Here is a 23,006-nt window from a genome sequence, read left to right on the forward strand (position 1 = left end):
ATTCTAGGCGAGCGTTCTACCGCTGAGCCACAACCCCAGCCCCACACTTTTAAACTCTAACATTTATGCCTGACAACACAAAATTTTTGTGATTTCTGTTTTAAATCATTTAGGACTTTAGAAGACCACACTTCGCCAAATCGTTTTATTTTAAAACATGAATAGACTCTATTCATAAAGAGATCTTGATTATAGGCTTCCTATAACAAAAAGATCGTGGTTAAAAAAAAAAAAAGAAGAAAAAGAAAAAGAAAGCAGAAGGAACTTGAGACAGTTTCGATGGAAATACCAAGTTTTGTCCAGGAGGTTTCGCCAATTCTGATTTTTCATTGGCTAAACTTGCCATCAATTGCGCTTGTAAATAAACTGGGGAACGGAAGCATGTTGTTAAGGGGTGGGATCTTCCTGTTGTCATTGCTAAGGTGAGGCGAGAACCGGTTTTCTAATAGGCTAAAGCTGCTTCTCCCGCCCTCTTACATCAGTTGCTAAGGGGCGGGACTCCTAGGGTCCTGGGAGGAATTAGAGCTCGAAGCTCCGCCCTCCAAGTTAGTGACTAGGAGAGGGCCTTGTAGCTGACTGGCTGTTGGGACTGCCTGTTAGGGGCTAATAGCAGGGGAGAGGCAAGAGAGGAGGAGGCGGCTTAAGGCAACCATGGCGGGAGGAATCAAAGTAGCGGTGTCGCCGGCTGATGGTCCCGGGTCCTGGGTCTGGGGGGCCGCGGATGGTGGGGCAGTGCGGCTGTTCTTGGTCCTTTCCGGCTGCTTGGTCTGCGGCTCAGGTACCACCCGGGCAGCAGCTGCTTTGGGGGTGGGGGCGGAAGGGTTTATTTTTGGAAAAGTGGGTCTTGCCCTGAAGGCGTGGGCCGTTACTCTGCAGAGGGGCGGTGGCTCTGTGGAGTAGCCCGGGGTGCGGGGGAAGCCGCTTCGGGACTGATGGGTTAGGGCCCTTGGGAGGTCTTGGGGAGCTCCCCAAGAGTGGAGGATCCTGGAATCTTTTGGCGAACACTGGAAAAAGAGGCCTGCGCTGAGAATTGGCCGTGGGGACTTTGCCACGCTGCTGGGGTCCTCTCGAGATTCTAGGTTAAAAGGAATAAGATCCCGGGACATGGGGGAGAGGCCTCATGAAAGGGAGGATCACATTTATTTAGCAAATTAGCAAACACCTTCTCAGCCAGTGCGGTCAGGAGCCGGAGCATGGGCGGTTGAATAGGTCCTTAGAGTTTACAGAAATACATTGTACTTTAACATCTGCTCTTTTAAGACCCTGTCCCCTAACTGCCCTATTTAACGGACCTGAGGTCATTATACTTCAGTTTCCCAAAAAAGATACTAGTGCTATTTAACATCAGTGGGTTTGTTTTGGGAAATTTATGGATTCCTTCAAACACATGTGTTTGATATCTGCTAACTGGACTGTTAGTTTGGGATTGGGAAGGAACCTTTTCGCTTGAATCCAGAAATCTTAAAGTATGTTTTTTAGAAACTTCCTTTAACCCTTGTTAAATTCATGATAGAAAAATAAGTGGGGTTTCCAAGCTTCCCCTGGAGGGAGTGGAAACGGCGGAGGAGAGTAAAAATAATCTTATCTTGTAAACACATGCAATGCACTCTCATTTTTCCTTTTAGGTTCATGTCTATCTTCAGCTGTCATTTAGGATTAAGGCATCATATCAGCACTCAAAGATCTAGTTCCAAACTGCAGCATCTTTCTGAAAACTTTTCCCCCTAGGGAGAGGGGAATAAGTATCCAGGAATGTACTTTTACAGAGGCAGGGCCTACAATGACATTTGAAGGCTATTATCAGATTGAACTTCTAAAATGAAATTGTGGATTGTAGAAAGGAGAAAATATTAAGCACTCAGTCAGAAGTTTCTTTCTCTTTGAAGTTTCTTTTTTTTTTTTTTCCTTTGGGGTGCTGGCAATTGAGCCCTGCAGATTTGTTGAGAGGAACAGGAACTTCTTGGCTTGGAGAAAAGTAAACTTGGGGATGATATTTTTTCTGTACAGCCTGATATATTATGTGGGTGGCAGCTACAAAGAGCAATCATGTAATAGAGAATGAAGTATTATTGCAAAAGATAGGTAGTAGTGGTGTACTGGTGGCACATGCCTGTAATCCCAGCTACTGGGAGACTGAGGCAGAAGGATAGCAAGTTCAAGTCCAGCCTGGGCAATTTAGCAAGTTACTCTCTTAAAATAAAAAGGGCTAGGGATGTAGCTCAGTGGTAGAATACCCTGGGTTCGATCCATAATGCCCCCCCCCCCCCAACCAAAAAAAAAAAAAAAAAAAAAAGCTAGTTTCTTCTCATTGGATTTTTAAAAATATATTTTTTTAGTTGTAGACAGACACAACACCTTTATTTTATTTATTTATTTATTTATTTAATGTGGTCCTGAGGATCGAACCCAGTGCCTCACGCGTGCAAGGCAAATGCTATACCAACTGAGCTACAACCCCAGCCCTCATTGGATATTAAATATTTTTTTAGTTGTAGATGGACACAATATCTTTATTTTATTTATTTTTATGTGGTGCTGAGGATTGAACCCAGTGTCATACATGCCCTAGGCAAGTGCTCTATCACTGAGCCACAACCCCAGCCCTCACTGGATGTTTTTGAAATGTTTGATTATAAAGGTAATACATATTTGTTCTAAATATTTGGCAAGTACAATTAAGCATAAAGAAGTAATCAAAACTCTCATTGTTCATTCCATTTAGATGTAATCCATTTTATCACATTCTCTTCTGGTCTTTTTACATGATTTTATTATTTTTTGTTTTTTTGCAGAACTGGGATTGAACCCAGGCCTTGTGCAGGCTAGCTAAGCACCCTGCTACCTGGTGCTACTACCTGACTTTTGAAATAGTACTCCATTCTCTTTGGATACTTGAGCCCAGCCCCTAATTATTAATCTTTGAATAGGTACTTTATAGGTAACACAGTTAGCAATTTATTATTCAGTAAATTCTGGGAGGTTCAGAAGGTGTTTTCCTGAATGTTTTAATTTGCTCTGCTCTTTCATGTTTGCTAGTTTTTATTTTTATCATTTTGCAGTCCTTGAAATCTAACCCAGGGCCTCATACATGCTAGACAAGTGCTCTACTGAATTATACGCCTGACTTTAATTTATTCTGCTTTTTAACATGCTCGCTAACTCACTTTGAGGAGGGAAGGAAAAGTGATGTATGTTATTTTACTATGGGAAACACAAGGTACTAATATATTTAAGGTCATTTGGTTTAGTTGTATATTTCTAAAAACTTAATATGTATCTGGAGTCCCTGCTTGTTTCTGCAGATTATTCCCTAAGGCCGAATTGTCATATTGTCCCCCTCAGTTCATTTCCAAGGATATGGCTAGCCAAGGTGCTGATTTCTCTTGGAGGTTACTATGGAAGAGGTTTATTTATTTATTCATTTTTTCCCCCTTGAATAGTATGTGACTCAGGAAAAGAAAAAACTAGATTTTATTAATTCTGGCATTGGGTCTTATAGGACTGTTTTATTTCTTTAGGAATGTGGCTTTGGAAAACTTTAACGTTATTGTTAAAATGATGGTGCTGGGCGTGGTGCCATGTGCCTATAATCCCAGCGCTTGGGAGGCTGAGGCAGGAGGATCCCTTCAAAGCCAGCCTCAGCAACCTGGAGAAGCTGTAAGCAATTTAGCAAGACCCTGTCTCTGAGTAAAATATAAAAAAGGGCTGGGGATATGGCTCAGTGGTTAAGCGCCCCAGGTTTAATCCCTGGCACCAAAATAATCAAACACAAGAAAAACAGTGATGTTTTTTCTCGACATTAAGTTTTTCAAATGCCCTGTGGTACTGATGCATTATTTGTATCTACCTACCCTTTTGAAAGTAATAATAGACTTAGAAAGGTGTTATGTCATATTACTTGGTGCTGTGGGAGAGAAAGAATTAATAAGTGTGTTTTTTTTTTCTTTTTCTGCACAGGTGCATGTTTTTGCTTAGGGATTTGTAAATAGACTATATTATTTTAACAAAGTAATCAGTTCTTGTTTAACTTTGCAGTGTTTTTGCAGGCCTCAACACATTTGTAAATACAGTATGTTTAACGTTTTATGTAACCTTACTCTTCACTCTTCATAAGAAAATTAACTTGATCTATATTTGTGACTGGGTATTTTTTTAGTATATTTGTAGGCTTGTTAGGGAGATAAGTGTCAACAGGCCTTTGAAAAGGCTTCATTTTAGGAAAGACTTGGAGGAAATCCAAATTACTATTGAATAACCCTAGTGAGAAATTGATAGTTTATAAAGACCTAACTTTTTAAAAAAATTGAGATATAAATTTACACACCATAAGATTCTCTCTTCAGTGGTTTTTAATGTTTCACTAGGTTTTGCCAACATCACCACTGTCTAATTACATTAAATTTTAGTCACTCTAAAATGGAACTCCATATACTACCCATTCCCCTCTCCTTCTAGCCCCTGGCAACTACTAATCTATTTCCTGTCACTGTGGATTTGCTTCTTCTAGACATTTTGTATCAACAGAATTGTACAATATGTGGCTTTCTGTGGCGGCTGTGTGTGTGTGTGTGTGTGTGTGTGTGTGTCTGATTCCTTTTATGCAGTGTAATGTTTTCCATAGTCCTCTATCTTTTCGTTTGGTACTGGGAATTGAACCCAGAAGTGCTGAGCTACATCCACAGTCCTTTTTAATTTTTTTTTTTTTTTTTTTGAGATAGAGTCTTGTTAAGTTGCTGAGGGTCTCACTAAGTTGCTGAGGCTGGCCTTGAATGTATGAGCCTCTTGCTTCAGCCTCCCAAGTCACTGGGATTGTAGGCATATGCTACCATGCCCAACAAATTCATCTGTCTGGTAACATATATCTTCATTTCTTTTTATGGCTGAATAATATCCATTGTATGGATATACTACATTTTGCTTATCTGTTTGTTCGTTGGTGGACATTTGGGTTGTTTCTACTTTTTGGTTGTTTTGGATAATGGTGCTGTGAACATTCATTCATATGTTTTCATGTGAATACATTTCTTCAGTTCTCTTGAGTATATACTTAGCAGTGGAATTGTATGATAACTTTTTGAGGAACTACCAAACTTTTTCAATTACCAACTACCAAACTTCTCCATTACCATTAGCAATATATGGAGGTTCCAATTTTTCCATATCATCAACCAACACTTGTTATTGATCTCTTTTTTTTTTTTTTTACTTGTAGCAAGGATTACTATCAAACTCCACTCACTGAGTCAGAATGGAGTGTTAGCGAAAAACTTGCCCCTCATGTAGCATTGATCTCTTTTTTAATATAACCATTCTGATGGGTGTGAAATAGTATTTCATCATGGTTTTGATTTGCATTTCCCTAATGACTAATGATGTTGAATCTCTTTTCATGTGTTTATTGGACATTTGTGTATTTTCTTTGGAAAAATGTATACACATCCTTTGCTTATTTAAAAAATTGGGTTGTTGTTGAGTTTTAATAGTTATTTTTGTATTCTGGATACTAAACCATACACGATTGCAAATATTTTCTCCGATTTTGTGGGTTAGTCTTTTTGCTTTCTTGATAGTGTCCTTTGAAGCAATATTTTGTTGTTGTTGGTTTTCTTTTTTGGTGCTGGGTGAAGCACAAAAGTTTTTAGTTTTATGAGATCAGTTTACCTAGTTTTTCTTTAGTTGCTTATACTTTAGAGTTATATCTAAGAAACCGTTACCTAATCTGAGGTCATAAAGATGTACACCTATGTTTTCTTTTGAGTTTTGTAGTTTTTTTGCTAAAAGACTAAATGTGAAATCAAAATTGGTCTTAGCTTCACCCCAAAACCATTTGGACTCAGTGGTAGGCATCAGTGCTTTTTGTGTGTGTGTAATTTTGACTTTCTAAGGTTTGGTCAAGATCTTTGTATTATTTATTTATTTATTTTCTAGCTTATTTGAATTTCCCCACCTTTATACTATATCAAGAACCAAAGTGATAATTAAATTTCCAGTTGATAGCATTTGATAAACTGGTATGCAAAACATAGAACTTTAGGAAGAAGTTACAGGGTGGGGATGCAGCTCAGTGGGAGAGGATTTTACTCCAGGTGTGAGGCTCTAGATTGAATCTCCAGCACTGGGAAAAAAAAAAAAAAAATCAAATGCATGTGTTTACAACAGGAATGTGAACAAAATTGGATGGGAAAGTATAGGAAACTGGTCATTCCCCCCTCTGACCCCTGTAGTGGGGATTAAGCCCAGGGCCTTGCACATGCTAGGCAAGCTTTCTACTACTGAACTACATCCCCAACCCTTTTTTAAAAATTCTATTTTTGAGGCAAGGTTTCACTAAATTTGCCCAGGTTGGCCTAGAACTTGCCATCCTCCTGCCTCAGCCTCCCAAGTAGCTGGAATTACAGATGTGCCACCACACCTAGCTGAGTGGTCACTCTTAAACCTTGAATTAGCTAAGGGTGAATACAAACTGAGGGGAGAATCTTCCATTTTGATAAATCAGAGGGACTGCATATTGGCTGCTCTTAAAACTTGAAACAGCTGGAATAAACAGCAACTTTGCAATCTTTTAGTTTCTTCTTAAAGACTTATTAAAAACAAAAACAAAAAACTTCTGTTAGTTTGTCCTATTCAGGGAATCTAGAAAAATCAACATATGGGGTTACTTTAGCTTACTTTAGTTATCCCATTACAGGAAAAGCAGGATACATATGGTTAAAGCTGTAGTCAGACCTGGTTGTGACTCTCACCATTAGGCTGTTTACTAGCTCTCTAACTTTGGACAAATTACTTAACCTTTCTTCAATATTAGTTTCCTCATTTGTAAACTAGGCATTATGAAAATATAGCACTGTTAAGAGGGTTAAATGAAACAGCACTCTATGTTAATAAACACTTAATAGTAGTTAATACTTATTCTGAGTTAATGACTATTTGTAATATTTAAATAATAAAATTTTGGGGTTGAGTGGTAGATTGTGTGCTTAGCATGCTTGAGGCCCTGGGTTTAATCCAGAGTGCACGCAGTCATGCACACAATTAAATGGAACAGAAATAAGATTCTGCCTTATTCTTTCATTTTAGTTTTGTTTCGGTCTGGCTGATATTTCAGCTCCAAGTTTAAGAAAGTGGTTAGTTTAGTTCTTCTTATGAAATGAGTTGCAGTTATTAGGTTGTTCTGTTATACTTAATTTTTGTTTCCTTTCTTTGCATAAAGCTGGAATTGATGTAAATGTGATCATGCTTCAGGAATCCCGAGTTTATAGTATGAGTACCAGCCAACAGTTCTGTTATAAAAATGTGCTTGTCCCAAAGTGGCATGATATATGGACACGGATACAGGTAATAATTTGGAAGCCCCTCGCAGGGGCATCTCAGCTCCCTTAAGAAGCTTACAGTACTATGACTTTGAGGTAAACTTCCTTTCTTCTTTTCCCAAAGAAGCTTCCTCCCCTTTCTTCCTTTTGGCAGTATGCACATAAACACACCTCTCTCTTTTTAAAGCCCTTATGCCTTCTTTGGGCTGGAAACTGGCATGCCTGTCAGGACGTAAACTCTTGCCTTGCTGCCCCTGTTCTATTTTGATTCTACAAAAGATGTTTTATAAACCACCTGAGCTGAAGTTTCCCCTTGGTAAAATGACTTTGGTCTTATTTATTTCATAACACTGTTAAGTCACCTGGCAAGCAAGAGTGTCTGGCTGTAATAGTGATTGAACAAAATGAGTCCTTTTGAAAATGTTGCTGCTACTACAAGTATAGTTACTGATAAGGGTATTTGTTGTTCACCTCAAAAACCTATGAGTGGGCTTGTGGTTTTTGTTTTCTTTTTTAAATTCTCTTTTTTTAATGTCTCTTATAAAAATCATACTCCATCTGGGGTACATTATAATCAGCATTTACACATAATCAGTGATTTGCAACAATAGGTTGAACTTCTCAGCCTGTCATTATGGGAAACATTTTTAGTTTTCTGGGGCTGTTTATGACTGGTAATTTTCTTAATATTCTAGATCCTTTCTTTGTATGATCTCTTATAAATAGTTGTATTGATAACTCAGCTTGAGAGTCTTTCACCCCACTATGTTCTGGTCTAATAGTAGATTCAGATCATGTTAGCAAGAAGACATTCTAACAGCTTCCTTTCTGTGCCATGTGCAGTGTTATTTGCCCAACTATGTTTTAGCTGCTGTATCTCTATATTTCTGATAAGCCTTGTAGAAAACTGACCACTACTGATTTATTTACCTAAGGGTTTTTAAAAATTTTATTTGTGAAAATTTTAAAAACCTACTTCCTTCTTTCTCATCCTGATTTACTTGTGTTACAGATCCGGGTAAATAGTTCCACATTGGTCCAAGTCACCCAGGTGGACAATGAGGAGAAATTGAAGGAGCTCGAGCAGTTCAGTATCTGGAACTTTTTTTCCTCTTTTTTAAAAGAGAAATTGAATGACACCTATATCAACGTGGGTCTATACAGCACAAAAACCTGCCTCAAAGTTGAAATTATAGAGGACGCCAAGTACAGTATCATTGTGACCAGGAGTAAGTCTCACCCGTGTTTTTCTGATGGATTCTAGATTGAGAAGGGAGTGAGTTCTGGAGGGTGTAATTAGTGAGACAGACAAATCCACCCAAGATGGCTCCCTTTTGGTTCTGATTATAGCCTTGAGTATACCATAGCTCCAAACAGTTCACAAAGACTCCACCCACATAAGACTCTTTAGACCTAGAATCGAAACACTACCTCAGGCCGTTCTGAGTACTTCCTTCCTAAAATTGTGAAGTCTTGCGTTTTCTAATACTGCCAATGGCCCTGAGCTGATATGCATAGTACTCTTATAGTGAGTCAGTTATGTTTATGCCTTCTAGACACTTCTAGACAAAGGTAGCTGTCCTGTATTTGAAGATTCTAGTGGTTAAATAATAAAAACCAAAGAAAGATAAAATTGATTATTAATAATTCACAAATAAAAAGAGTGGAACTGTAAGTAAAGACCATTGCAGTTATAGAGTGGAGCTGGGAGATGTTTTTCCTTCTTTGAAGATAACTGAGAAAATTTTAGAGGAGATGGATTTTGTTGAGTTCTTTCCAACTTGGGTTTTCCCTGGTTATTACCTGGGATCCTGGCATATTGTGAGTAGTAGACATGTTTCTAGGTTTTTGCTACAAAAATAGATTGTGCCCTTCCAAAGTCCTAGAGTTCCATGGTGGTATAACTGTTTTTCGGTGTACCCTTCTACATTTACTAAGCCCTCTGGCTCTGTTTGTGGGCCTCCTGTAGATTTAGAGCTCTTGAATGTAAAAGCTGTAGGAGTCTCTAGTATGCCATTAAAGGGTCTTTGCTTGGGCTCTCTGGTCTTGGGCAAGATGTATTTGACAGGTAGCTTTTTCCAGCACAGTGCTATGTAGCAAAGAAAAGAAGGAGATTGGGCAAGACAAGCAGTCAGAGAGAAACATGAGGCTGAGACCCAGAGTTCTAGGCACATTTACTAACTTCTGTGCTGTAACTTAAGGGTATAAAGAGTGGTAGAGACCTCTTGTGGGCATTGCTTGAAGTGCTATGTCACTGTATCTAATTTGGTCCAAAGTGAAGCTTAGCCTCTTTGAGCCTTAGTGCAGGTAGCTTTAAGTAGGTATATACTTAAATATAAGTAGGATCTTCAGAAAAGTAGATTAAGCAGAAACCTAATTATATTCTCTCTTTGAAAGAGTGCCCAGGCTTTGTGTGGAATTTACAATGCTGTTTAAGTGGGCTATTTGTATTTATTTTATTGTAGCTGACCAATAATGTTAAAACTGCCTTTTATTCTATAATGCCTTAAACTGTTTGGCTCCCCTTTTAAGAAAAAAATCTTTATTTATTTCAGAATTTGACCCCAAACTCTTCCTCATTTTCCTCCTTGGACTTATGTTGTTTTTTTGTGGAGACTTATTGAGCAGGTAGGTTTGAAGGCTAATGTACAGCTTGAAAAGGTCTTACTTTTATCATAAAAGCCAAAAGTACTGCCATCCCCCCTTCAGGCCTATATGTTTTAGATGTTGCCTGCTTGTATATATTTTTCTTTTTTTTTAAAGAGAGAGAGAGAATTTTAATATTTATTTTTTAGTTATCGGCGGATACAACATCTTTGTTTTGTATGTGGTGCTGAGGATCGAACCCGGGCCGCACGCATGCCAGGCAAGCACGCTACCGCTTGAGCCACATCCCCAGCCCCACTGCTTGTATATTTTTAAAATAACATGTGTTGTGATTTTTGTTGTTTTCTGATTTGAATAGCAATGTTAATAATGACATTCTCCCATTGAGTAGACTCATGGAGGGCTAATAGGAGTTAGACAGTTACTATAAAGGTGACCGTCATTATCCTTTTTACTGTTAGAATTAATACTTCAAGGTCTCATATTTATAGGGTCATATGTTGATGAGTTTCATACTGTTCACATGTAAGGAGACAAACATAAGCTGCTGTACATTGCTTTTCTTTTTTACCTACTGAGAGAGGTGAAACTGTTATGTATAGATGCAAAGAAAATATGGATAACTAAGAAAACATTGGGTAAAGGTAGAATCATCATTATGTTTATATGAAGTAAAAAATATTTGTGGAATAGTGAATGAAAGATTAAAAATTAAAATTTGAAGTTGGAATGAAGTGGAGTTGGTGGAAATTTTTCCTTACTTTGGGGGATCCTAAGAGAAACTCACAGAGAGCGGGAAATAATTGAAGAAAGAACCTGGAATGGAAGTAGGACCTTTCTGTTCTAGGACCTATGAAAGGTTAATTTATCTTTCTGGATAGTCAGTTTGGTTTTAGTTTTTACTGTCTACTTGGGCAGTATTCTTGTTCCTTCCTTCTCCCCAGAGAAGCTGAGTTGTTCCTCAGAAGAGAGATTCTTAATAAGAATTGAGTTGGGGGCTGGGGTTGTGGCTCAGCAGTAGAGCGCTCGCCTAGCATCTGGGAGGCCTTGGGTTCAATCTTCAGCACCACATATAAATAAATAAAACAAAGGTATTGTGTCCATCTACAACTAAAAATAAAAATTAAAAAAAAAAAAGAATTGGGTTGGGAGAGAGATTGGGGATGTGAGTGGAAGATCAAGCAGAGTTATTTATTGTGGGGATATATTTGAGAGGACCTCATTGATAATAATTTTCATAATCTCCCAGCAACTATATTGTATCAGTCTTTATAATTCTCTGACCTCAAGTTTTTGGTAAATACCTACTCTAATCTCATACCTTTAAAAAAAAAAAAAAAAATCCTTTGGCTGGTTAGTTGCCCTGGCTTCAATAATGCTGTGTACAGAGTATATACCAACAGTCATGAAATAAATTTTTTCTCTGCAGGAGTCAAGTTTTCTACTATTCCACAGGGATGAGTGTGGGAATTGTGGCTTCTCTACTAATTATCATTTTTATACTATCCAAATTCATGCCCAGGGTAAGTAGCAGAATCTTCATACGCAGTTAGGATGAACTCAGAATAGCTGAAGGCCTGTTTTCTTAGGTAATCTTAGAACATTGAAAATTTGCATTGATGACAGAGTGAATGCCCTACTCTTTCCTTGATTCTGAAAGGTACTTTCCTTGATGAAACTTGAAGCCTGATTATATACAAAACTCTCTTTATTTAAAATCCTGTGCTCAGTGGGAGTGTAAAGTCACTTTTCTGTTTTCTAATTGCATAGCCAGGCTTTTAAGTTATTTAGCATCTCATTTTCCTAGTGTTCCTTGCAGACTGTACCTTTTAGATATAAAGGACATCTTTTTAAGAGATGTGTTTTTTGTGCATTTTGAGTAGGTTGAATTTTAAGAAAAAAATCATAATTCCATTTTGCTTCTTTTATGTATGGAAAGTCTGTTTAACTTTTGCTTTCACTTTTACTCTCTTAGAAAAGTCCCATTTACGTCATCCTGGTGGGAGGCTGGTCCTTTTCTCTGTACCTCATTCAGCTAGTTTTTAAGAATTTACAAGAGATCTGGAAGTGTTACTGGCAGTATCTTTTAAGTAAGTGTTGTTGGTTTTGCTTCTCTTTTTGCATGTTTGTAGGCTATTTTAGTTAATTTGATCATTAAAAGATGTTGCCTGCTTACAAAGAGTTAATAGTTTGTGTCATTTGATTAATTTGAAAAATCATAGTTTTCCATTTATTTTAAACATCTCCACCATTACTACCTTATTTTAAATTAAAATGCAGGTATTATGGAGAAGATTTTAATTTGTTGGTATTTATAAATGCACTTCTCTTTGCACAAAAAGTGTCTTTCTGACAAGTGATAAAATTGACTTTGTTAATATAATTATATTTTAAGTACATGAAGACCTAACTCATTAAGTTCCAAGTTTTCAACTCTGTATATTTCAAAGAAATTGACAAAAGTATGGTAAAATAATCTAGAGCTCATATATTTTGCATATATTTTCATATATATGAAATATCTTTTGGAATACTCTAATTATTCACCTATTTTCTCAAAAGAATAGAACTGTAAAAAGTTAATATTCATTTCAAAAGTTACCATAAATGGTATATTTCTTGCACAATTTAAGGATTTTTTTTTTTTTAATGGGTACTAGGGATTGAACTCAGGAGCACTCATCCCCAGCCCTATTTTGTATTTTATTTATTTACAGGGTCTCACACAGTTGCTTAGCACCTTGCCGTTGCTGAGGCTGGCTTGTGATCCTCCTGTCTCAGCCTCCTGAGCCTCTGGGATTATAGGCATGTGCCACCATGCCACCCGGCCCATTTAAGTTTCTTAGGTGTCTCATTTGGAACAATGGGACTTAAAGGGTTTAAGAAATAAAAGACTACAGGGGCTGCTGGTCATGGTGGCCTATGCCTATAATCCCAGTGACTCAGGAAGCTAAGGCAAAAGGATTGCAAGTTCAAGTCCAGCCTGAGGAAGTTAGTGAGACTGTGTCTCAAAGTAAAAAATAAAAGGGCTAGAGATGTATGTAGTTCAGTGATAGAGTGCCCCTGGACTCAATCCTCGGTACCCCAGTTTCCTCAAAAGAAGACTGCAGTGAATCTTGTCCATAAAATGAGAATTTTTTGGTTATGCTGATAGAAACCCTCAGTCTATCATTTGAGAAATTATGTGGTCATTAATCTATATTTTCATATTTTAGGTTTTTAAAAGTAAACTCAGAATTTTTCAACATGTAGCTTTATTGTTCATTTGAACCAAATAGTACAACAGAAAAAGGATAGAAAATTAAAGATATGTGTGTTTATATGTGTGGGTGAGTGTATATTTATATTTTCTAATAGTGAAAAATGAAAAATTCAATAAAGATCACATCCAGTTTCCTGCTTCTGTAGATGCTATATAGTGAATTTAGTACTGCTCCCATATATATTATCTTTATCAGGTATAGATGAAAAAGAATTTCTTCTGATAACTTTTCTCATAGGCTACATCCTCACAGTTGGATTCATGAGTTTTGCAGTATGTTACAAGTATGGGCCCTTGGAGAATGAACGAAGTATCAACCTGCTGACCTGGACCTTGCAACTGATGGGCCTGGGTTTCATGTATTCCGGCATCCAGATACCTCACATTGCCCTTGCCATTATCATCATTGCACTGTGTACTAAGAACCTGGAGTACCCTATTCAGTGGCTGTACATCACCTACAGGTGACTGGAAGGCAGTATAACTTTGTATTGACACAGTGCAGTGTGGGATACAGTTTGTAGCAAAAGGATCCAGAGGCGTTGCCCTGTGAGAGCCTCTTTGTTAATGAGAAGTCACTGTGTTATTCTCTGAGATTGTTTCTTCCTGAGACTATGTTTTTAGACTCTGTTAGGCTTTAAAAATTTTTATTCTAATCATTTTATATAAAAGCATCCAGTAAATTGTTATGTGTTCCTGTTACCACTAGATGGTGCAAATTATATCACTTTTATACCATAGACCTCAGGTTACCTTATTTCAGGTTATTTCATACTGGGGATCAAATTGCTCTGGAAGTCCTAATCTTATTTTAAGATGTAATTCATAGCATGTTATCACTTTGCATAGTGAATATGAAATGGTCATGGATTCTGAGATTATCAGTGGTTGTTCTATTTCAGATAGTCAGAGTGATACCTTCAGTTTGAGGAATGAAGTTAACAGACCACAATATTATAACATTGTTTTCTTGCTGTTTTTCTATTTATCAGGAAATAAATACTTTGTTTATTATTTATTGGAAGATAAATGAATTTGTTCACATTAGTGAATAATAATGACTACTCTGACTTTTCATTTGTAATTTAATATGTCAGGATCCATCATAACTAAGGATGTCTATGGAAGAAAAGTGGGAGTGATGACTCTTATTAAAATGTTCAGATTGTCTGCTGTATGCTTGGTCTGCTGAAGGGCTCTAGAAGTAAGGATGAATATAGGTTACTGATTAATGATTCATGATATTATTTTGGTGAGCACAGAAAGATGTGTAAGGCAACAGAAAAGCCTGTCCCCCCTCGTCTCCTGACAGAAGAAGAATATCGGATACAAGGAGAGGTAGAGACCCGAAGGGCTTTGGAGGAGCTCCGAGAATTTTGTAACAGTCCAGACTGTTCTGCTTGGAAGACTATTTCTCGAATCCAGTCTCCAAAAAGGTAAACTCTTAGCCAGATAAGCCAGGGTAATTGTGACCTTGAGTTCTAACAGAGATCATACTCTATAGATAGTCATGTTGTATTTATGGCCTTTGTTTATTGTTAATCTAAGGGTAGTCAAGAGAAAGATACCTATATCAGTAACCTGTTTCCTCTTTCCCCACTTTCCCCAAGGAACTACCTGCCTTACCTTTTATTTATAACACTGAGGTGGGATGATTCCATATTATGTCTGTCCTATGAAAGTTTTACATTGTTCCCTGAGTTGGTTTTTCTTTTTTCTTTTTCTTTTTCCTTTTCCTTTTTGTCTGGGAGTAGTTATACCAATGAGTATGTGAAGCTTCAATTTGGAATCCTCACAGCATGAAGTTTATAGGGCCATAAACAAAAATAACTGTGTAATGCCCCTAATCATCTCTTATCAGGAATATGGTGACTCAAGGAACCTTAGCACTTCCGTGACTAAAAAGGATAGGCTAGTGCTTATTAAGCAGAATAGGGTTGCAGGGAAGGTTGGCCTATGATCCCAGCCTTCCTTTCTCTCTTTGAAAGTTGATTTGATCATGACATTTCTGTCACTGGCTTTACTCCATTTACCTGTCAGAGTAAAGACAGGGATATTGACTAGACTCATTATAATTTGAGTTGTGAACATAACAGGTGTTGTGATTTGTTCTTATTGAAAGACAATCTGAAAGGACAGAAGGCTGGGCTGCAGTTGTGGCTCAGTGGTAGAGCACTTGCCTAGCATGTGTGAGGCACTTGGTCCGATCCTTAGCACCACATAAAAAAAATAAATAAATAAGTAAAATAAAGTATTGTGTCCATTTACAACTAAAACACATAAATTATATATATATATTTATTTTAAAAGGACAGAAGGCAGATTCCTAATGAATATTACCTTCTCTTTTCCAGATTTGCTGACTTTGTAGAAGGTTCTTTCCACCTCACACCAAATGAAGTTTCCGTCCATGAACAGGAATATGGATTAGGGAGCATTATTGCCCAGGATGAGGAAGCAACTTCTGAGGAGGAGGAGGAGGACTCAGGTTCTCAGCACCTCATTGCCACACAGAACAATTTCCTGACTTAAGTGTGGTGGTTATTTATTTTCATGTAGACTGATTTGGTGCCTCAGTGGTTGTGTTGCAAGCACTGTGCATTTCTTACAGGCCTTTATAGCAGGTTGAAGGGTAGTGCAGAAATTAAATGAGAGGCCTGAGTAGATCTCTCTGGGAATGATTGTGGTAGTCTCTGTGGGATCCCTAAGGAGGGAGAGTGGACAAAGTGAATGCTGTGGTAGTGTGCTTTCCACCTGTTAAGTTATTAGCCCACTCTTCTGTTTCTAAAAAAACTGGAAGGTCACAGCCAGCATGGCATTCTAGCTCCTCTTTGAAAGTTGATTTGATCATGACATTTCTGTCACTGGCTGGTCCTCTAAAATGAGAATTGTAAGTAGGGCTTTCAGACTAGAGGCTGCATCTTCCAGAGAGAAATCCATAAGTCTGAGCATCCTTCGCTTTCTGCTTTTATTACAGTGACTTTAGAATAATCTTTGATTTAACTGTTTTGAGAGGAAAATGGATTTTTGTCTGTCTTGTTTTTTTATTTTTTTATAGTTGTAGATGGGCAGCATGCCTTTATTTTGTTTTATTTTTATGTGGTGCTAAGGATTGAACCCAGTGCCTCACACATGCTAGGCAAGTGCTCTGCCACTGAGCTACAGTCACAGCGCCTGTCTTGTCTTTCAAACAAATGTGTTTTTTAAAATATATCAAACTCATGTTCCTGAACCAGCAAATGCTCCAGAGTGATAAGCCCCGTTGGCCCCTAGATATTTTTATGGATTATTCATTAAAGCCCTAGGAGCTGTTGTGTTGAGCTTTGAATTAGTTCTCACACATGATATTCTGAGTCCTGCTTGCTTTTAGTAACATGCCTATAGGTTCTTCTATAGTTAAGAGCTCTTGAACTTTTTATTTTATTCAACATTTAATTCCATTTTTAAAATATATTTGCCTTTTTCTCTTCCTATTCCTCCTTGCACTCTTTTTCCCTTTGAGGAAGGGTCTATTTCATACAGTTGAGAGTTTGTCTCATTTCTTCCCCTTGGTTTTTAGCATTATTCCTGCTGGCCAGGAGAAATGATGATGTTTACCCCATTTTTTTTCTCTCATGTGTTACATATCATTGAGTTGCTATGGAACCAAGAAATTATCTCCTTTCCCTTTTTCTTCCTTTGTATACCCATTTTATCTATTTCTTTCAGTCTTTCCTTACTCCTTGCACTCTCCCATTCTGGCTAATTTGTTGATTCAGGCTAATTTGTAAGCCCTAAAACCATCTGTGAAGTTTCTTGATGCCTTGCCAGGAAATAGGTCTCCAGGTTATCTTTATGCCTCTGATGCCTATTTAGCCATCAGGAGAAGACACATTTTCCTAAGAATACCATACTTATTTGTAATTCCATTTCTCATCAGAGGTTCATGCTGCCTTTTGTTATATATAAATCTATTACTTTCAGATTCTTTTGCCATTGGAAAGTACCCTTAGGCCAGCAATGTCATTTATGAAAGAGCAAATTCCCAAGTATCTGTCATTTGCTTGGTTCTTTGTTATCCTCATCCTTGAACCTTGGAAAAAGCTGTAATTCCTTTACCCAGGAGGATAGAAACTCATGGAGGGTACACAACATTGGATTTCCTGACTTATCTTGATCTTGGAAAAGAAAGATGTTTTTTTAAAAAGCTTTTACAATTTTTTTCAGACCAGCTATTAGCATGTAGTTTTGAAAGGCCCCAGGCTCCATTGCTAACTTCTAAAATATCAGCTCTGAGTCTCCCCTCCAGGTGGCCAGTCGATTATTTCCATCAGGGTTCCCTGGAGCCTTAAACTATCCTAAAGTGACAACTACCTCAGTTGGCAGAAAGAGACAAATAATAGAAAGTGAAAAATGAGCAATATTTGGGCAGATGTCTTAAAGTCACAGAGTACAAGTAACTTTATATTGGGAAACTTTTATGCCTTTGTAAATTGTGTACATGGTAAAATTTTATTCCTCTAAAGTACTACTAAAACCTCCAAGGGGCTGGACATGTACCTCAATGGTAGAGTAATTGCCTAGCATGTATGAAGCTCTGGGTTCAATCCCCAGCATTAAACACACACACACACACACACACACACACACACACACACACACACCCTCTGAAGTGTTCTCTTACCTTATTTATAGATTTTGAGATCTAGCATATGGATCATAAGTTGATTTGAAGAAGTAATTCTAACTGTATGGATGGTCTCAGGACTCTATGGGGATTTTGGTGCCTTCCCCAAAACAACTCCTAAGGAGGTGGTAGCTTTCCTCTAAGGTGACTTTTCCTGACTCATGTCTTTATTTTCATGAGAAAGGCATTGTGAAGTTAGGAAATGCTCTCCCTTTTCTGTATAGTAACTCCTTGTGAACTATAGTTTCCATACCAAGACCAATTTTTCACTGTGCTTGAATTTGAGATGAATAAAATCAAACTATTTTATTTCTCCCTGTCTGGTAGTTGAGAACTGAGTTGCAGGAAATGACAGTTGCCCTGCAGCATGAGAGTTGCTCTCAGACAGTGAAGGATGGTGCTTTTTTGGTGTGGAGCATGTCCTTGCCCTGCCTGCTTGTGTGACTATACTTCAGAGCCCTGCCTGGAGATTGCTTGACTCTGTAAACCTTCTTTAGGAACTGTTCTTGTCTCCCTCATGGCCACTTAGTCTGCTGGCTCAGTCACTACTTGAAGCCCCTATTTAATTTTCTCTGGCAGTTATATAGCTCTTGCAATTTCAGCACAGTCTCATCTCTCAGACCAATCTCATCAAGAAGGATTGAAGGGATAACTGTGGGGTGAGATGGACATTGGAGCCATGTCTGCTGCCACGTCAGCGTCTTGCTTGCCAAATATCAAGCTGTAAATTGGCTCTGGGGCTCAGGGTCTCATCAGCATTGGAAATCTATTGCCTCTAATCGGTCTGACAAAGTTGTGTAGAGCATGACTCCCATTACTGGGAACACAGAGAGGCAACTAGCCTAAAATGTTTTCCTTTCACTTCCTCACTCATTGTTTTTGTGAGAGCAACAGAACACATTACCAAAACCAAGAAAAACTTACCCATTCCGGGACCTTCTAATAAGAAATTCCTATCAGTCTTCATCACACAAAAGTACTTTGTTTCTCCCCTCAAATTTGTGATTTTTAAGTTTTTTGCAAAGAGAATTCTGCTAATGATAGCTTTTTGGGTCCCACATGTACCATTCTGTGAGAGTACATCCCATTCTAGGGGCCAGACCTCTCTTTGTCCACTAAGTTTCCTTTAACTCAGTCTCCACTGGGTATATCTGATAGAGGTTTGATGAATTAAAGGATCCAGATAGACCAGATAGTCCCCCCAGGTCCTGATATCCAAAAAATAAGAGGCTTAGGAATGGATTATTTAATTGGCCCTCAGATCTTTTTATTGTTACACACACACACACACACAAAGATGGGCTCAGATGGATGCCTGCATAAAAATGGTTCCTAACTTTTTTTGAATTGAGTGGTGAAAGTTGAAGTAGGAGGGAAGAAAATTAAATGTCCTAGTATTCCTTTGGACTCAGGTCTGACATGTTAGATAATAACCTATATTGAAATGCTAAGAATTTTATATGAACCAAGGAAAGGACAGTGGAACAGACTTATTGTGCCCTAACATTATGTAGGAACTGAAACCAAGTAAATAACCATTGCATTAGACAAATGCACCCAAAATTGTTATTTCTCTTTCTATGTAGCGGAAACTATTATTATTTTCTCCTCTTTAGAGAAATCTATGCAATTATGGTGACCCGATGGTATGTTAGTGATGTATGGATTCAGGTTGCTATTGAGTTGGATTCTAGACAGTTACTACCTGTAAAAGTGTGTTTGGTGCCTTACCTTGCAAAAGCCAGAGCTTGCTGGGAATAAAATTAAAAACAAAACAAAACAAAACAAAAAAAAACAGATTCATGCCAATGCTGACCTGCATCTTTAGCAGGAATGGGAGTGGTCACACAGACTTCCTAAATGTGTAGCTTTGGTGTCCCTTTTCCCATGTCCATGTATATCATCCTCCTCTTTCACATTCTTGATGATGACTTGAAAATGTTGAAATCACTTTTTTTGTACCTTCCTATAGCATGAACAGCATTCTTATGTTAACGAATAGCTCATAATGTGAATTTTAGAAACTGCTAACAGTGTGCAGTTGCTAGTTTCCCATATTTATGGAATTAGTGTTGAGATAACAGGGCTAAGAAATCACTGTGTGAATTTTAGCCTACAGGTAATGCCTTAGTATTACTTAGAGAAAAGATTTGTCATTTATATTTAAAATAAATGTTAATGAATGTTTGAAAGAAAAAAAATCAGGGATGGCTCTTTGCCGTGGGTCTCATTTTGCCCACTTTTCTGTAAGAAAAAATAATGATGTCTTATGTATTTTTTCATTTGTATTATATGGTTTGTAAGTAATCCCAATTTTAATAAAGTTTTATAGACTATATAGTGGTCTCTCTTAATGAACTTACAGTCTTCTTATTTGGATTTGATGTTTCCACATAATCAGCAATTTACTCCTCAGTGTTCATACCATTAATTTCCCATTGCTTTTTAACCATCCTCCCCCATCCTGAGTCTTTCTGCTTCCATCATTGTCACCCTTCCCAGGTGACAGATCTCTAAGGGACATTTAAAAAAAAATTTTAGTTGTCAATGGACCTTTATTTATTTATATGCGGTGCTGAGAATCGAACCCAGTGCCTCGCACATGGTAGGCAAGCAAGCGCTCTGCCACTGAGTTACAAAGAACATTCTTGTGTAAGTAGCAGGTTGTACTACTGTGCAGTCTCATAAAGAACCAAAGTAAAGGTTACTCCTTGTCCAGAGAACTACTCTGTGCTTTAGTTCTTTATTTATAGTATAAAATATCTCTTGTTTTTCCACTAGGATTATTGGGGAGACCTGTGGGTTCAGTGGATCCAGCTATGGGATGCCTGCCAAGAGATGTGTGTAGGATAAAAGAGGAGGCAGCGCTGTTGTAATAGGGGCCATGGAATAAAAACCTCAATTATGTCTAGGCCCAGCTTCTGTAATAGGAGTCTGGGGCCTTCCATTTTCTTTTTGGTATTGTCTATTTTCTTCATTCTGGAAATTCTTTATGGCATTTGTATTAATTCTGTACTTATCTTCTCTCTTTTTCCTTAGACTACATGAAAATCCATTGTCCATATTTTTTAAAAGACAAAATTGGCAAAATAAGAAAATAGGATACAGACTAAATTTATGTAGATGAATGCACACTGATGACACCCTTTCTCCTTTCCCTTCCATACTAACTAGGTAACTAAGAGACGTAAGTGATCATTAATGGTTTAGTTAATAAAAATTTGAAGCATAATTGCTAGATGGCTACATCACAGAGCTTTAGTGAAGACAGAAAAAGACCAGGATGCATAAAGCAGCCCTTAAACTTTTGACATGCATAGGAATCATTTGGGGAAACTTATTAAAATGCAAATTCTGATTCACTATGTTTGTCTGAATTCACTATGTTTATCTGTGCCCAAAATTCTGCATTTCTAATCAGGTTCTGGGTGATCTAGATGCTGCTGGCTTGTGGACCTCATTTTGTATAGCAAGGATGTTAAGTACTTGGCTTGATGCCCGACACAAAACAAGTATTACTAATTGACATCAGATAACTTATGAGAACCAAAATATTTTGCCAATCATATCTTAAAACTTTAGGTATTTTTATTGCATAACTGCTACCAAATATTTTGCCCATCATATCTTCAAACTTAAGGTATTTTTATTGTATAGCATCTTTGAAAAATTTATATCTCAGAATTATTGAGTGAATTGGTTTAAATCAGATTGCTACCCTCCCAGCTTTATTAGAAATCCACAAGATAGGGTTTGGAATTGTTTCTTCTTTGTTTGCTTTTTTTTTTTTTTGCCAGCTTTATTGAAGTATAATTTATTATACAATAAAATTTATCTGTTTCAGGTACGGTTTTGCTGAATTTTGACAGGGTCAGTTGTATAACAACTACCACAATCATGATATAGAATGTTCCACCACTCCAAAAAGTTTCCTCATGCCTATTACATGGACCAGACCTTTTTTCCCCTGGTGCTAGGAGAACCTAGGGCCTACCAAATGCTAAGGGAACACTCTACCAATGAGATATTCCAGATTGGACATTTTAATGGGGCCAAGTAAGGTGGTTTAGGACTCAGTAGAAGAATAAGCTAATAAGTTCCATTTGCTTCAGTTTTGTCTAGAAAGAGATTACAATGCTATATCCCTCTGTACCTCCCACCTTAGGACGTGTTTTGATAGATGGATAGATCTTGAAATCCCTGCAGACTTGGGTGTGTTTCTTTGTACCTTGCTAATTTAGGGTGACCTACATGTTCCATTTTACCCAGGACTTTGATACCCAAATTCATACCTCCAGGTGGGTGGGACCTATCATGTGTCCTAGGCAGACTAGCATAGTTGGTTGCTATGGTTGTGGTATTCATACCATTGTTTTAAAACCCAAGGTTGCCATTTCATTTTATAGTCACTTCTCTCCTAAGATCACATAGTAAACACTCAAATAAATGAATGGGTAGACACACAGATATATCCCAAGTGACTGTAGATTCCTGGCCAAGAGAACATGAGATCTGGGTTCTAGTACTTTGTCAGATTTGCAGTGGTGTGGCTCTGGAAAAATATTTTTCTCACTCTAGGTTTGTTTCCTCCACTAAAAAATGGGGTCTGTAGTCACTTCTGCCTCCGATCCTGTGGTAATGCTCCACTTTAACAGCGATAATGTTTTTAACTCACTTCCACTCAGCTTTCTCTTTCTTTTTTCCTTGCTTTCCCCCCACTTCAAATAGATACAGTGGATCAATAAATTATGTAAGGGCAGGTTGATAATGGAACTGCTGATGGCCCAGTCTTCTGCAGAGTGTTTCTGTGAGAGCAATAGAATTTGGACCTTGAACCAAGCAGCCATGGCTGGGAGTTGGAGAATCAAGTCTCTATCTTTAGTTAAGTGTGTGTAATTACCTAATTTGCTCTTTGTGCATGCCTGGGAGAGAGGATGGCAAGCAGAAGAGGCCTACTGTTTAGGAATTTTCTGGTAGATGAGAGGGTGCTTGGGAAACTGGATTTGATAGGCTTTTTATCTATCAGAGGGAGCTACTTTCTGCTAGGCTAATGCGCAGGAAACACCATCTCAGAGTCTTATTCAGTTCTTAGATCTGAATAAACATCATGGGCTGGGGCTCCAGCTCAGTGGCAGAGCACTTGCCTAGCATGTATGAGGAA

The 23,006-nt window shown here is 37.9% G+C and overlaps 1 protein-coding gene across 2 annotated transcripts; it reads left to right on the top strand.

Annotated features, from left to right (window-relative positions):
- The first annotated feature begins 651 nt into the window (after positions 1-651).
- Positions 652-20,183, top strand: Nemp1 (nuclear envelope integral membrane protein 1). 2 transcript variants are annotated; one of them, XM_027929284.2, is made up of 9 exons: positions 652-778; positions 7,211-7,335; positions 8,323-8,539; positions 9,866-9,938; positions 11,347-11,440; positions 11,893-12,007; positions 13,418-13,643; positions 14,442-14,615; positions 15,534-20,183. In XM_027929284.2, the coding sequence occupies exons 1-9, from the start codon at positions 652-654 to the stop codon at positions 15,709-15,711; spliced, it is 1,329 nt and encodes a 442-aa protein (XP_027785085.2). In that variant the 3' UTR covers positions 15,712-20,183. The 2 variants fall into 2 exon arrangements, with proteins under 2 accessions (XP_027785085.2, XP_071465845.1); XM_071609744.1 differs by lacking the exon at positions 652-778 and having other exon boundaries at positions 7,227-7,406.
- Positions 20,184-23,006: the final 2,823 nt, after the last annotated feature.

Source organism: Marmota flaviventris, chromosome 3 (assembly GCF_047511675.1).
Source record: "Marmota flaviventris isolate mMarFla1 chromosome 3, mMarFla1.hap1, whole genome shotgun sequence".
NCBI classification, from domain to species: Eukaryota; Metazoa; Chordata; class Mammalia; order Rodentia; family Sciuridae; genus Marmota; species Marmota flaviventris.

Excerpts from the sequence above, each read along its gene's own strand:
- Nemp1 (XM_027929284.2), top strand. The coding sequence starts at position 652 with ATGGCGGGAGGAATCAAAGTAGCGGTGTCGCCGGCTGATGGTCCCGGG. Across the intron at positions 8,540-9,865 it reads CAGTATCATTGTGACCAGGA|AATTTGACCCCAAACTCTTC; the intron begins GTAAGTCTCACC and ends TATTTATTTCAG. Across the intron at positions 13,644-14,441 it reads TGGCTGTACATCACCTACAG|AAAGATGTGTAAGGCAACAG; the intron begins GTGACTGGAAGG and ends TGGTGAGCACAG.